The sequence below is a fragment of the Morchella sextelata genome (assembly GCF_020137385.1).
Source record: "Morchella sextelata strain SCLS chromosome Unknown scls_22, whole genome shotgun sequence".
Classification (NCBI taxonomy): Eukaryota; Fungi; Ascomycota; class Pezizomycetes; order Pezizales; family Morchellaceae; genus Morchella; species Morchella sextelata.
The window spans coordinates 105,610-121,182 of record NW_025408637.1 but is presented as its reverse complement, the minus strand read 5'-3'; the positions used below and the strand labels follow the sequence as shown (position 1 = coordinate 121,182).

The window sequence follows — 15,573 nt, the reverse complement described above, 5'->3', positions numbered from 1 at the left end:
TATGCAGACTATTCTTCTTTGGTCGTCGGTGATGTAAGAGTACTCGATCGCGATCGTCGGGACCACATTGATCAATTGAACGAGGAATTTTCAATCAGCCCGCAGATCAACCCCACCTGCCGAGAGTCGAGTACTCCACGCTACATAGTGTACGGAGAAACAATTCGTTGCCGGATGTATGTATCATGTATGAAAAAACTTCTTGGGATCGCTACTCTGCCAGTAATATCAAGACCAGAGCTGCCAGCTATTACACGCAGAACTCGGCAACGGCAAAGCATGAACGCGCCGGAATCAGTGATGTTTTTTTACTTTACATTGGGGGACAAATACGAACGATAGAGGATTCAATAGTGAGATATGTCTTGTATTTCAAGTGAATTTGAATTGAATAATGAAAACGATTTTTCACCTAGTGGCAAACGCCCAACAATCAGTCGTCGTAAATTATAGAGGTTAATGAGGAACGGCGACTAAGACACACGTGCACGACCCCGGTCTTCACGCGCGCAAGTCATGATTACTGATATTACTATAGGTCTGGAGCAAATAGAGTTTAGCGATTATTAGGGTTAGGGTTGGGTACCTCATTATCTTCATTCTTTTTCAGACTATGAGGTCTGAACCGTAGTTGACAAGGCTTGCATAATTCCAATATTTCAGCCCAGTAATGAGCCTAGTATAAAACCGTGTTTATTATGTAAGTTATCGGTATAGGGGGTCCCTGTGTCTCGAGTTAAAAGAAACATTAGATCCCGCGGAGATGGCCATCCTGGTGAAATGTATTGCAGAAGAAGGACAGATATATCTGATTCAAGGCAACCTCTTTTGCTTATTCGAGAAAGGGTTGGTGTTTGTTTCGATGGCTCAAGCGGTGGTTATCGGAACATGGTACTGAGGATCGCATCTCATTTACGCATACGTTGAGATCGAAAAGGGGTCAATCGGTAGGGAGAAACCGTGGTTGTTAGCCATGATCTCAGGTCCCATACATCTACAATTCCTTGTGTACTATCCCTTAGACTGGTAAGATATGCAGATTCCCTGACTTCCTGATTAGGGTGTGGTAGATTGACTTCGCCATTGAGCAAATGATCATTTTTACAGAGGCAGTCACTTAGCCACCACAGATAGTGCCCAAGTGAGGAAGTCAGGGAATCCGCATCTCTCACAAGACCAAGAATAGGGCCACTGTAAAGCCAGGCTACTCTACATAGAGGGGAATATGATATTTGAAGAGCTATCGCCCTGCAGCAGATCATTCTCCACGAGGTTTTGTGGCTTGGACTAGTGCTAGTTCACATGCAAGATGAGGTCAACTCTGATAAGTTCTGGACTGTCCTACTGAATTGCTCTAAGATTTCTTTATTTTTGGGGTTGGAATTAGTGCTACTAGTTGAGTTCGGATTCAAGTTCTGATGGATATTAACCATTCTGCTTTAATAAATCATGATATACGAATCAATACATCTTCTACTACCGAGGTTTATTGGCACCCGCTACATGTATACCAGAGTAAAAATGCAACACTTCTCCATCTTTACTACATTATTTGTAGCATATATATGTGCCGCTATTCAGAGGTTCTATATTGAAAGAGTAGCGTTGCTTTTATTAATCCTGTATATAGCCGCATTCGAAAAGTACTGGCACCCTACTATATTGAGTCGTTAACGAATTGTAGCCCACCAACAACCATGTCACTCGTGCATACTAAACTTATTGACAGGTATGACCGCAATAGAGACATCGCAGCTCTCTCTGACAACAGTCTCGAATATGAGAATTTCAAAGTAGAAAGGACTGCCTCGGGAGTTTGGCCTGGAGGTGCCAAAACTTTTCGAATGCGGCTGTACGCAGTAATGTACTTTTTACATTATCCGGCGAGTAACTGTTCAGCGCGATGTTTCATTTTGAGTGACACCCCGCCCGCTCTTGGCGGCATTCTGGACAGGGAAAGATCCAAACGTTTCTTAGAGGCAGGTCGCTAGGAATTAGTATCTTTAGAAATTAGTGGAATAGGGTTGGTAGGCGAGAAAACGTTTATGATAATGTAAAGCCGGGGTCAGTTTATGCAAAGTATCATGACTGGCTAAAAAAATACCATGGCGCTTTCTTTCATTACAAAGAATCATCGATACTATCACTCCAAATGCTATTGAGGTTGGACAGTTCTTTGAAACTTTTGATTCGTTTAAAGTACACAGCTGTGACTAGAATAGCCTGGGACATTTAATGTGCACAATGATTTAAAATCGTGACTTGAAAAATCCATTTACTGATTCCATTTGGATTTGATTTTTCCCTTAAAACGAATTCCACCAACTAAGATATTGACATTTCCCAGCGAAAATTAGGACCCCAGAAACCACTTTCCCGACGACTTTACTGAATATTCTAGGTACACATTTCCACGGCCCCTAGAGGGTGAATAAAACTCCATTCGGCAACACCCTAATATCATGATATTCAGCTTGTTATGGCCCTGTCACGAAGTCGGTTCAGTGACGAAGTTTCGCCACTGGACGAGTTCATTCACGAAGTTTCATGACTGGACTATATTCTTCGTCACTGAACTACCAATGTAGAAACCCCGCCCAGTCACGAATTGCTTACAGTAAGCACAGCTCAGACACGAAGTATTTAAGAGTTGCACTAGTGGTGAGGTCGCCAGTACGTGCGGGAGAAAAATAAAGTGCACGGGAGAAATGAAATTGCGCGGGAGAAAAATGAAAATACGCGAGAGAAAATACAGTGCGCAGGAGAAAATTACAACAGGATTCTGCGACGCTCACAGAGATGTACTAGCTCTTGCACTCAATTTCAGCACTAGTCATATTACTAGAGCAGCTCTACGTTGTACTTCGCGACTGGACTAGGGTTTATATGAGTCCTTCATAACTGGACGGAGACTCTACATTGTTAGTTCAGTCAAGAAGAATGCGGTCCAGTCACGAAACTTCGTGAATGAACTGGCCCAGTGGCGAAACTTCGTCACTGAGCCGACTTCATGATTGAGGCGTAACAAGCCCAATATCATGATATTAAGAAAATATGCAATATTTTTTCTAGTGGTAGTGTTCTGGCAACCACAAAATATCAACTTTCTCAATCTGCTATCTGCCCAATATCACAATAAAAAATATTCTGCTCCAATCTAAATATTTGAAATAGCGCCAGTAGAATTACCCTAATGTCCCAACTTGTGGTTACAGCCAAACATGCTAATTGTAACCACAATATTCACAAATATCCTAGATCAGAAAAATCACATACTTGGTTGTAATCCTTTCAGGTCGCAACCTCACCATATTCATATCACGGTTTTACGGAACAGAGTGTAAGAGAGAAGGAGGCAGAAATACAATTTTAACTATAGTACCAAGGGAAATGCTTAGTCATCTAATGACAACACCGATGATATACATATATCCTCTGACACGATGTCCGACTCGGGTTGATCTAGCTTCGGTCAGTCAATCACTTGCCCTTGAATTCGGAACACTATGTTCCATACAAGGTCTGGTTCGGGACAAGCTCGTTAGCATAGGAACCACACGGTGATTATCAACCTGAATCTGGGTAATATAGCGAGATGTAGAAACAGAGGACTAAAAATAGGGTTTCTATGGCTGGGCGAGCCAATAGGACTCTCTTACCGCAAGCTGTAGTATTCTAGTTCAAGAAGCTGTTCTAGCTCATTCACGAAGCCGGTTCGCTCATGGAGTTTCGTGGATGAATCAGTTCATTCACGAAGTACTCATTATTACAGATAAAGAGATTTCTGCCTTTATGACCTAAGTATTACCTCCTCACGCAATACAATTGGGGCGGGCAATAAAGCTTCCTGCTAATGTATACTATCGGTATATATGTGACTGAAATGGATTATGCCTGCTGTTAAAGCTGCCAACCTTTGCCAAGTATTATATGTTAATTCTGTAGCCAGCCCGATGTTACCATTTCTTATGTCCCAACATCTTGACCTAGCAGTCTATCCTTTTTTTCCTTCCGTTATTTATTACTCCATTATTATAGGCTATCAGACTCATACCTGGTTGGTTCCTTGCAAATTTACCGCTGATTTGGTGAGTGAACTGAAATCTTCCTGGCTGAGCTCGGCAATTCCGATATATATCTCACTTCCTGGATGAACTAATTTACTAATGAAACTTCGTGAATGAACTGACTTCGTGATTGAGCCGGAACAAAGCTGTAAATATCACGAAACAAGAAGGGACTTGTTTTCGAAGGTCTATTGCAACTAATGTCCTCATATTTGGCCAGTGGAGTGGTTCGATAATCGTAATAGTATAAAACCTAATAACCATTGTAATTGATGAAACTCTAGAGCCGGTGCCTCTTAATACTAACATGATATAACCCTAGCCTGATGCTAAGCCTATCATTTAGGTGGTCAGGCTGAATCGCAACGTGTTACCGAACTTGATATAAACAACTCATGTTCAGAGATAAATGCTGTGAGTGTTCACTCTCTCATTGAGAATATTAACATATACTAGAGAGCTCTACCTGCTACAATAGAGACAGTGAGAAGGAACAGTAACTGCATTCAACTGAGTGTCTTAACGATATCAGGTTCTGTTTTAGCTCAAGCAGGAAGAACACTTACCCACGAAGTTTCCTGAGTAAACCGGTTTACCCAGGACGTTTCATCGGTGGACTGAATTCTACCTCAATGAACTGGATTGGAAAACCTTCAGTCCATTCATGAAGTATAGGTCAATATAGATTCATTCAGGAGGGAATCTCCAGTAGAATTGTGCCGATAAGGCTGACATGAATCTAATTATGTAGCATGTTGAAGGTTAATTTGATCTACTTCTGACCTCACCGGGCTGAGTGTATTGATTAGTGTTCACCAGTGTGTATTTTAACAGCAGTTAACTTATTACAAAACTCCGTTGTTATAAATCAAATTCTTTGGCCCAAGTTGATTAATAACAACTTAGAATAACAAGATTATGACTACAACATAAAATATCGGTAACTGTTATCTTTACATACTTATTTTTTATTAATATACATATTAAAAAGATTTTAAAGTACCAACATGTTGAACATTAGTACTATTGATCTCTAACAAAACACCCTACCAACAGCTAGATTTGAGGAATGTTAGTAGCAAAGTGGTTACATATGTGATAAATGTAGAATATGAATATCAAGATTAAAAACAATATGTATAACTCTTAATCGGTAATTATGATACCAACAAGGCTGGACTTGTTCAAGCATGCTAAATAGATCAGGTAGGGCAAGACTTTCTGTATGAGCCGGTTTTAGTTTCAACTTCCTAACTGGACTGAAGGTTTTCAAATTTAATTCATTGAGGAAGAATTCAGTCCAGCTACGAAACTTCCGTAGTAAACCGGTTCAATCAAGAAACTTCATATATAAACGACGTTCCTGGTTGAGCTAGAACAGTCCCATAACACATTGTAATTTGCCCTGACTGCATAAGCACTACTGTACAATTTCGAAATGATAATTCACCTGTATTGAGAGGGGATGCGCCAGGACTGATCTATCTCAATATCGTGCCCTTTTCACCCTGTATAGGAGATGATATCACAGACTGACCACCCCCACCCACTTTGCCGTCGAGAACTCTGCGAAATTGTATCGTTAAGTGAAGGATCGGGATGGCGTCAGTTATGTCGGATGAGATAGGAAGGTGCTCGGAAGATACAGTCAGCTGTAAAGAACCATGGGCGAGGCGGAAGCTGAGGGGTCGAGGGACATGGTTAGGCTTCCTAAGCGGAAAGATAGGCCTCGCGCGAGGGCGAGGGAGGGTGCAGTGGTATACCCGAAGGCAGGGACAGCGGTCTGTACGAGGACAGAGGGGAGGACAGCGACAAGGGCCGAGAAGGACGCGGCGATGAACCGAAAGGCGGCGAAGATCATAACAGCGGATGCACAGGGCATGAGGGACAGCAGATGTAACGTGAACTGAGAGTAAAGTAATGTATTGAAGCGAAGTAAATCCCCCAAAGTAATAACCCAAAGTAGAATACAAGATGTTGCGTAAGGAAAAGAAAGAAAGACAACAGAAGACACAGACGACTCTTTATAGTAAGGAAATAACAACCGATTACTAATCCCACGGAACCTTCCAGACTTCCTAATAGCTCCTACAGTTAATACAGCAATATAGTTCGTAACAGTTTAGCTCCCCCCCCCCAAAGGGCGAGCTCCTGCGAGCAGACAGACAAAAGCAAAGTAATAATAAAAAAAGAGAAGACAAAAGAAAAGAAGAGAAAAGAAGAAATAGAAAGGAAAGAAAAATTTAACTAAACACATAGAAAAGACCGGCACCGAGGGTCGTAAGATTACCGTTTCCCACGTTGGGTCCTCTTGGGAACTAAGGCGGGTTTGGTGGGGTAGAGGGAGTGAAAGCGTTGCAGCGATCCTAACTCCGCATCGAGGTTCCGGGCGGGTTCCCAGGTGGGTTGTTCATAGCCTGTCCATTTAACCAGGTATTGTAGTTGCCGATGACGTATCCGCGAGTCTAGCACCTCCTGCACTTCAAACTCCTCTTCCCCTTCGACGACTACCGGTGGCGGGGGTGGTTGTATATGGCCAGGAAGAGGCTGCGTTCGGGCGGGTTCTAGTAGGGAGACGTGGAACACCGGATGGGACTTCATCGAGGAAGGGAGTTCCAGTCGGTAGGCGTGAGATCCAATGCGTTCAAGTATTTTAAATTTCCCTAAGCGTTTATGGTCCAATTTGTCTGATGGCCGAGTAGTTCGTATATGTTTTCGCGACAACCATACCAAGTCCCCTACTTCTAGTCGTGGTTCTGGGAGCCGGGTGTTGTTGGCGCTATCAGTAGCAGCGGCTTGGGCGTACAGGATCTCGGATCGCAATGCGGTCTGTAGGGTGGTGAGCGAGTCGGCAAATTCTACTACTTCCTTCGGCGTGGCTTCGTGTCTTTCTTCGGCGGGTAGGACCTCTAATTGGGGATTATACCCATAGTTGGCGAAGAAGGGGCTAACCCCTAAGGGCTCCGTGGTGGCATTATTGTGCGCGAACTCTGCCAGCGGGAGAAACTCTGCCCAGTTGTCCTGTTGGTAGTTGACGTATCCCCGTAAGTACTGTTCCATAATTGCATTTACTCTTTCGGTCTGTCCATCGGTTTGTGGGTGGAAAGCGGTACTGAATCGCGGTTTGATGTCCAACTGATTGCACAGTGCCTTCCAAAACTGCGAGGTAAAGGTCGTACCCCTGTCCGATACTATGTCTTTTGGCAGCCCGTGAGATTTCCAGACGTGTTGTAGGAATAGGCGGGCCAGTTCGGGGGCGTCCGCGGTATCTCTAGTGGGGATGTAGTGGGCCATTTTGGTGAGTCGGTCAACCACTACGAGGATGGCGTTGGATCCTTGGGACTCTGGTAGGCCGGTAACATGGTCCATTGACAACGAGGACCAGGGTTTAACTGGGGGAACGAGGGGTTTAAGGAGGCCATAAGGGGCGTGTCGGGCCGGCTTGATCCGGGTACAGGTGTCACAGTGATCCACATAGCGGGCGACATACTTTCGCATTTGGGGCCAGTAGTAGTTCCGTGACAGGAGTTCCAGCGTGCGGGCGCGTCCCGGATGTCCGGCCGAAGGTGCATCGTGGTTGGTGCGGAGGATCTCCAGCTTGATAGCGGCGTCATCGGGGATATATAGTAGGCCCTGATAGTATAGTAACCCATCCTTAATGGTGCATTCCCCGATGGGGAGGAAGCGAGAGTGTTTCTTCCTGGCGATGATGTCCTTCATCAATTGTTTGGACAGCGGGTCGTTGGCTAACGCAGTTTGCAGTTCATCGTGGCGGTCGGGTGATACCTTGGCGGGTCGGGGAACCTCTAGTACGGCGGCTAGACGGAGGTTCTTTGGCTTAAGTATAACCTGATGCTGTTGGGTCAGTCTTTCATCCCCTTCCTTAGGGAGATCGCCAAATCGACGTGTAAGGGCATCAGGTTTTCCATTCTTCATCCCCGGTCGGTAGGTAACCACAAAGTTGAAGGAAGACAGCATTAGGGACCAGCGAGCTTGGTGACGGTTAAGAATCTTCGTGGACATGAAGTGTTCCAGGTTCTTGTGGTCGCAGTATACCGTAATCTCCTGGTTGCTCGGTTCCAGGTACTTTCTCCATTCCTCAAACGCACGAACAATCGCCAGCAGCTCCTTGTCATAGATGTCGTAATTGCATTCGGCTGGTGTCATCTTATGGGAGTAGAAGGCCACTGGGTGTAGAATTCCTTGGTCGTCTTTCTGGGAGAGCACGGCGGCCGCGACAAAATCGGAGGCATCGGTTTCCAATATGCAGGCCCGTTCGGGGTCGAAGTGCTTCAGTATTGGGGCCGTGGTAAAAGCTTCTTTTAGTTGAGTAAAGGCGTGGTCCGCGGCGGAGGTCCATACAAACTGGGTATCCTTCTTTAGCAGGTTCGTCATCGGAGATACCACTTTGGAGTAATCGCGGATGAATCTCCGATAGAAATTGGCGAATCCCAAAAAGACTTGTATGTCGTGTACCGAGGTAGGTGTTTTCCATTCCTGTATCGCCTTGGTTTTGTCGGTAGCCATGGTAACCCCTTCGCCCGATATGATGTACCCTAAGTATTCCGTACGATCGACGTGGAACTCACACTTCTCCGGCTTGCAGTGTAGCCCCGCCGATTGTAATTTGTCCAGGATGGTAGTGACATGTCGCTGGTGTTCCTCCTCCGTGTTCGAGTAGATCAGGATGTCGTCGAGGTACACCGTGCAGAAGTCGTCGAGGTGGGTCCGGAGGGTGTCGTTCATGAAGGCTTGGAAGGTGGCGGGTGCGTTGGTGAGTCCGAAGGGCATCACCAAGTATTCGAACAATCCATACCGAGTCCGGAAAGCGGTTTTCCATTCCTCCCCTTCCTTTATCCTTATCTGGTTGTACCCATTGCGGAGATCCAGCTTAGTATAGATCTTGGCGTCCGTGAGTCAATCCAGGGTGTCGTTAATCAGCGGTAGTGGGTAGCGGTTCTTGACCGTGAGGGCATTGAGGGCGCGATAATCCACACATAGTCGTAGGGAGCCATCCTTTTTCTTAATGAATAGGACGGGGTCTCCTGCGGGGGAGGAAGAAGAGCGTATGTAACCTCGAGTCAGTTGGTCATCAAGGTATTCCCGGAGGGTCTTCAACTCTTCTGACGACATGCCATATAATGGGCCGAATGGCGGTTGCTTGCCTTCTTGCAAAGGGATCTCATGGTCAATATACCGATGGATAGGGAGCGCTTGGGCCTCTGACTCTTGGAACAGGTGGAGGTAATGGTGGTAGGTGGTAGGGACCAATTCTTCGGTGGAGTTAGACGGCGTTGGGTTCGGACCGGCGGGGCGAGCAGCCAGGAGGAATAGGTGGTTTTCGGGCTGTTGTGCTTCCCTACGGAAGCGGGCCGCCGACAGGGTGATGGTACGGCGATGAGCGGTAGTCCTTGGGGGTATCGGGGGTGGTGGCGAGGTGGCGGCGGCGGTAGATCTCGGAGGTATTGGTGGTGGCGGCAGGGTGGCGGCGGCGGCAGTCAGCGGGGAGGAAGTGAGGGTGGAGGTCCATGAGGCAGCGGTATGTTGTCTGCATCGGTCGGCGTGGAAGGAAAGGGATCGATCGGCAAATTGAATTTTGGCAGCGTGGTGTTGGAGCCAGGAGAGACCCAGCACTACCTTAGAGTCACCTAGTTGGGTGACGAATAAGGAGATCCCTTCTACATGGGTGCCTACTTCGAGGCGGAGCTTGCAGAAATGAGTGATATCTCCAGAGGCGATAGGTCGGCCGTCGATTACCTGTAACTGCCTAGGCGCGGGAAGCGGATCGATGGTGTAGCCGCGGGAGTGGGCAAATGAGGCATGGATACATCCATACCCGGTGGCTCCTGTGTCGACTAGGGCGTGGAGATTGTCCTTGTTCCTAGACAGCAGTATCGGTATTTCGAATGGTTCGCAGTCACCGGGGTGGTGGAGTTGCCCTATCTTAAGTTTGGCACCTATCTGTCTTGACCGTAGTAGTCGCATGGCAGTATGGGAACCGGGGCTGTTCTCGACATGGGCTGTGCCACAGTGGAGGGTGACGAGTGCGGGGAGTAGGGGGGCTCCTAGCTGATGGAGGGTGTTCAAGACTTTAGCCGGTGAGGGGTAAGGTCCCAAACCAGTGAGGTACGGTCGGAAGGGTATGGGGGCTAGTGTCAAAAAACACCAGCCTGGGTCGTTCCCGGTCGGCCGCCCCCAAGGGATGGAGCGTCGGAGGAGGCGGCATTGTAGGCGGCGAGTACCCCGAGGTGGCTTCAGCGGTGGGATGTGGTCGGTGAGTGGTTCCTTCATGGCCTGCACGCAGAGTCTACTAAGAAGGTAGGCTATAGTCCAGGCTAGAAGGAAGAGTGCGGCGTTCGTAAACATTAAGAGGGCGTCTGTGGTCTCCGCGGAGAGCGAGGGTGTCGATGGTCGCATAAGCGAGGCGAGTTGGTGGATGTCAGTCGACCCTAAACGACGCAACATAGTGTAAAGAACCATGGGCGAGGCGGAAGCTGAGGGGTCGAGGGACATGGTTAGGCTTCCTAAGCGGAAAGATAGGCCTCGCGCGAGGGCGAGGGAGGGTGCAGTGGTATACCCGAAGGCAGGGACAGCGGTCTGTACGAGGACAGAGGGGAGGACAGCGACAAGGGCCGAGAAGGACGCGGCGATGAACCGAAAGGCGGCGAAGATCATAACAGCGGATGCACAGGGCATGAGGGACAGCAGACGTAACGTGAACTGAGAGTAAAGTAATGTATTGAAGCGAAGTAAATCCCCCAAAGTAATAACCCAAAGTAGAATACAAGATGTTGCGTAAGGAAAAGAAAGAAAGACAACAGAAGACACAGACGACTCTTTATAGTAAGGAAATAACAACCGATTACTAATCCCACGGAACCTTCCAGACTTCCTAATAGCTCCTACAGTTAATACAGCAATATAGTTCGTAACATCAGCGCTAGGCGATTCGAGTTAGGATTGCGGGAAGAAAGATCGGGATTGGTTATGGGATTTCATTATGTTCACTTGATATTTCTTGAGTTGTGGTTGCTGGAGTTAGTCATCAGATTTCTCTTTGGGGTTTTATACGGGGCTTCGTCCCCTCTCTCTGTACTTCTCTTTCTTCCTTCTTCACGCAACATCTTCATTCTGTTTGTTAGTAATATATTTTATTTTCGATCGGTACTCAGGCCCGGTCTCACGTCCAAGTCCAAGAATGTATCCGAATCGATCCTAGCCTCAGTACCTACCCCAGAATCCTGCCCAAGAACCCTGCTCCATTAGAGATAGCTACAAAAGAATAGTGTGCCAGGAGGGATGAATTATCTTTACCCTCAATAAGAGATAATTCTTCCTCTTTCGCTGAATAAAAAATAAAATTCAGTGTTGGTTCAACTTGAACATATATATGAGGTTCTATATACTTTATCTACCTCACAGCAAGTCAGATATAGCTACTACTAGAAGGGTGCCATTTTATAAGGGCAGTGAGGAAGTGTACCTCTGCATGGAGATAATGTTATTTCCACTAAACTATATTAGAAAGCCTGAGCCGGTGTCTAAGCATTACCTTCCTCCTAGGATAGTTGATCATAAAACCTTCAAAGTGGTCGATATTACCCGATTGGACCTCCGGTTTACCGCTGCTGGTAGGTTACTTACCTCTCTACACTTCAGAAATTGTACCGTAGGGTAAGGGATAGTCGACAAGTGTATCTCTTTAGTGTTCTTTACTCCACTCACTTCAGCCTCATCTCTAGCCACTTCCACTTAGTCATCACGTCGTACAGACTCTATGTCTTTATGTTACATGACTTCCACAGTAATAGATACCTAGATAGATTCCTTTACCGTTACTTCTGACGATGATGATTCCAACACAGAAGAGAAACAGCTTCGTCCTCTTATCATAACTATATACGTATACATACTGATAACATGCCGGCCTATTGACAAGACTATTCTCTATACTCTACCTACCGTCAGCCTTCTCAACCTCATTCCTTGATTACCACTCGTAGCTAAAGATGGTACTTAATATTAGAAACTTTAGGCTTGAGTTATGACTCGTACGTACTCGAGGTCTGGCTCCTCAAATAACTGTATAGCTTTCACGCTTGCATCTTTGCAGCTTCACCTAACCCAATACTGATTATGATCATGAACCTACCCACATTGAGTTGCCCAACCAGACCTGCCTACGATACCCAAGTTACTGTCGATAGTGTCCGACAAATGGGTATTTTAACATTTTCTTGACATGTATATTAATAAAAAATATGTATGTAAATTGATTTATAACCGCGGAGTTTTGTAACAAGTTATTGCTGTGAAGATACCCACGGTTGAACCTTACTTACCGGTTGTAATTGCATTGCAAAAAATCCTTACCAATGGTCAAGGCAGAGGTCCCATTCGGTAGTGGATTAGGGTTGTGATACCTCTTTTGGCGAAAATCATACCTTCTATATGTATGAGATCATGGCTTATCACACAATCCATGGATTACCTAGAGTAGGTAAATATTTACTTGCACCCAACCCATCCCACTCACAACTTCGGTCTCACCCAACGTAACCAAAGCTAATTCACATCACGTTACGGTATCTTGAAGTGATACTATTTTGAATGACTGATGATTATATTACCATTCATGATGATCCTCCGAGAGGAGGAGAGACCTCCCTCTCTTATCTATCCTAGCTAATCCTGACACGATGCAACTGCCAAGCCCCTCACTTCTGTCCTTTCCCGATCCGACCACGACTCAGCCCGACCGGCTCTTGGCTAACTATACGAACACCTTATTCTCTAATACCACTACTGCATATCTGCTCTGGTTAAGGATAGGCAAAGAAGCGATGTGTGTAATCAACTGAACTGAGACGTTCGGTTCACTGCAATGGGGTTGGGAAGACAAAAGTATCGGGACTGCTTAATGTGGAGTAAGGTTCCCGCTTAATAGAAAGAACTGGTGGTCCCAACACTGCAAAATAAACATTTTATTTGGCGGCTCATCTTGGGGATACATGCTCACTGTTACTAACGTTGACTGCTAGAACGGAGCTCGAGGGGTCCTTCATGGAACCATGCTGCCTTCGAACGATCTGAGCTGAGCTAGCATCATGATGATCAAGGTAATGACTAAGAAACACGTGGAGTTCTCGCTTAGCCCTGTAGTAAACGTCATAGCAACTACTTTATCCAACATCCATTCTGAATAGAATGTTCTGATTTACCCACCAATACTTTCCATTGGAGGCTGACGATGGATTCTGAAGGTGTTGCGGGAATACTGGGAACAGAACTCGGCTTATCTATCGTAGCACCTCGCTATGCCGGATGGCTAAGAGTCACCAAATCTCCCATAGAAGGAACCCGGCATAGCAGATTGATGTTGCAGTCGGGAGAGAAGAATTCCCGGGGAAGTTCGTAAGGGACAGAAAGGGATCCGACATATTGAGCTCTGTCGTAGCGAGGTGCGACTTTATTATTTCGTTGCAGTACTCTACTAGTAGTTGTGGCGTATTACGAAGTTGCTATTAGCGCAAAACTTATCATAATTCCATCTCCGCGGTGGCCGAATTTTGCTGGAATTATCGGAGGGATGGAATTTAGAGAGAGGTATTTGTTAGCAAACCACAAGCTTTGTTCCCTCCGAACACTGGAAGCTTGGTAGCGATGGAATTTCAAGAGGGTGGAATTACGAAATTTCTCTGTAGGTATGTACGTATGTATCTACTGGCGGTTGCCAGGGCGCAGCCTGACACCGCCCACCGCAGCGCCCAGCTAGCGAGCATTCGTCCCAAAACATAAACATAATGGCAATGTGCATTGAATTTAGCGCTTACATACATACTCGAAAAAAAAAAAAAACATGAATTGTGTGGGTTTATGTACGTACACTAGTGGCGCACGCTAGCCGTATCTAGTCAGTAAGAAACAAGTATGGTTGAGCGGTGGCGGAGCTGAGGAGGTGAGCTAAAATGTAGGCATAACTACATGTATGTAGGTGTCTAGATAAGATAATTAACTTTAGCTTAATTCCCGTCATGCCCTTCATCATCATCTATTATCATAATTGTGTCGGGTTTATTCGTTAGCCAAGAAGGATAGAGTCGTGAACACAAAGAGCAGCTAAAAAACGGCTCTGAGACAACGATTGTTGTTTTCAAACCATAACAGAAACAATGGGAATCTCAAATAGCATCCAAAGATGAATAAAATATATGCCTATGGTAAAAATTTAAAGCATTGGCTGGATTTTTTTCGGGTGACTAAACGTGAACCGGGTTTCCCCGGATCACCGCCCGTATGCCTAGCAAGGGAACAGAGCCTCCACAGATCCGTACCACACAGCCGAGTGAGTCAATTTAGGCGAGCCGGAACAGATTCCGCAGCAGTGGTTCAGAATAGCCACCATGCAGCTAGGTAACAGAACCTCATATGTATCTAAACTGAGCCTCAAATCACTAAAAAAAAGAAGGCTCTTTATCCCATTTCCAAAGGGAAATAAACTTCCAAGAATGCTGCGAAGCTATCTGGCAATTCGAATAGTCCGAACAATATTATATATATTAACGAACTCGATTTGATGGATTGATAAGTTATTTAATTGGAGAGCCTTGGCAGGGTCTGTGACGCATGGCGCGGATATTTGAAATATATACAATCAATTTATAGTCTTCGAAAGTGTTCGTCGAAAAAATTATGTTCGCGAATAAGAATGAGAATTATTCTATATAATTCCATGGGCATCTGCAGGCTCACATGTTAGAGGATTTGAAGAAATCAATAAGTTGGGGACCTTCGGCGGATGTTCCGTGCCTGAAGGACTGCGGGCTGAGTTCAACTCGCAGCTGACAATGCCCAGGATTCAAAAACTTTGCCTGAATAGTTCCGGAACTGTTGAAGCTAAGGATTCTCAAACGCATAAACGCTGGGAGACAGCTGGTCTTGAGACATCACCTACATACAAATCAGTCAAGTTTACATTCATTTCGAGGAATTGAAACGAGACAACCTCATGAGGAGCTGAAGTATAGGAGAAATAGTACTAGCTCACTATGTAAGGGTTGTATGAGCAAAGGGCCAGATTCGGAGATGGGTTATTCTCTCCCCTGCATGGACGCCACCATGTACCAATTCTGGTCGATTCCGGTACAAACTCCTTCATAAATTCAACGTCTAAAGTGGCAGGAGAAAGTGTTTTCGTAACACCTCCTACACACCACCCCTCGCCCTTTATCCCAATGTCACATTCGACGTAAGCTGACGACGACCTGGAAAGATTTAGTGTGATAGCCACACAAACCTTTATTTGAATTGTGCCAGCTAGATGTTCGAACGTGTCCTTTAAGTTAGCGTACGGAAGTTCCGAGACCTATGTGCGTCTTTGCGGATGCCTAACAAGAGTATGGAGTCCATTACACCACTGAAGAATGAAACCGCATGTTCTGGATATGTAGGGGCATCGCATTCTTCTTGCCGCTGGATTTCTTTGTTTCAGTAATCTTGGTAGTGA

At 45.8% G+C, this 15,573-nt stretch overlaps 1 protein-coding gene across 1 annotated transcript; it reads left to right on the top strand.

Annotated features, from left to right (window-relative positions):
- Positions 1 to 5,731: 5,731 nt before the first annotated feature.
- On the top strand, positions 5,732 to 5,977 carry H6S33_006979 (uncharacterized protein; the record flags this gene model as incomplete). Its single annotated transcript, XM_044838510.1, has 1 exon — positions 5,732 to 5,977. The coding sequence occupies one exon, from the start codon at positions 5,732 to 5,734 to the stop codon at positions 5,975 to 5,977; it is 246 nt and encodes an 81-aa protein (XP_044689143.1).
- Positions 5,978 to 15,573: the final 9,596 nt, after the last annotated feature.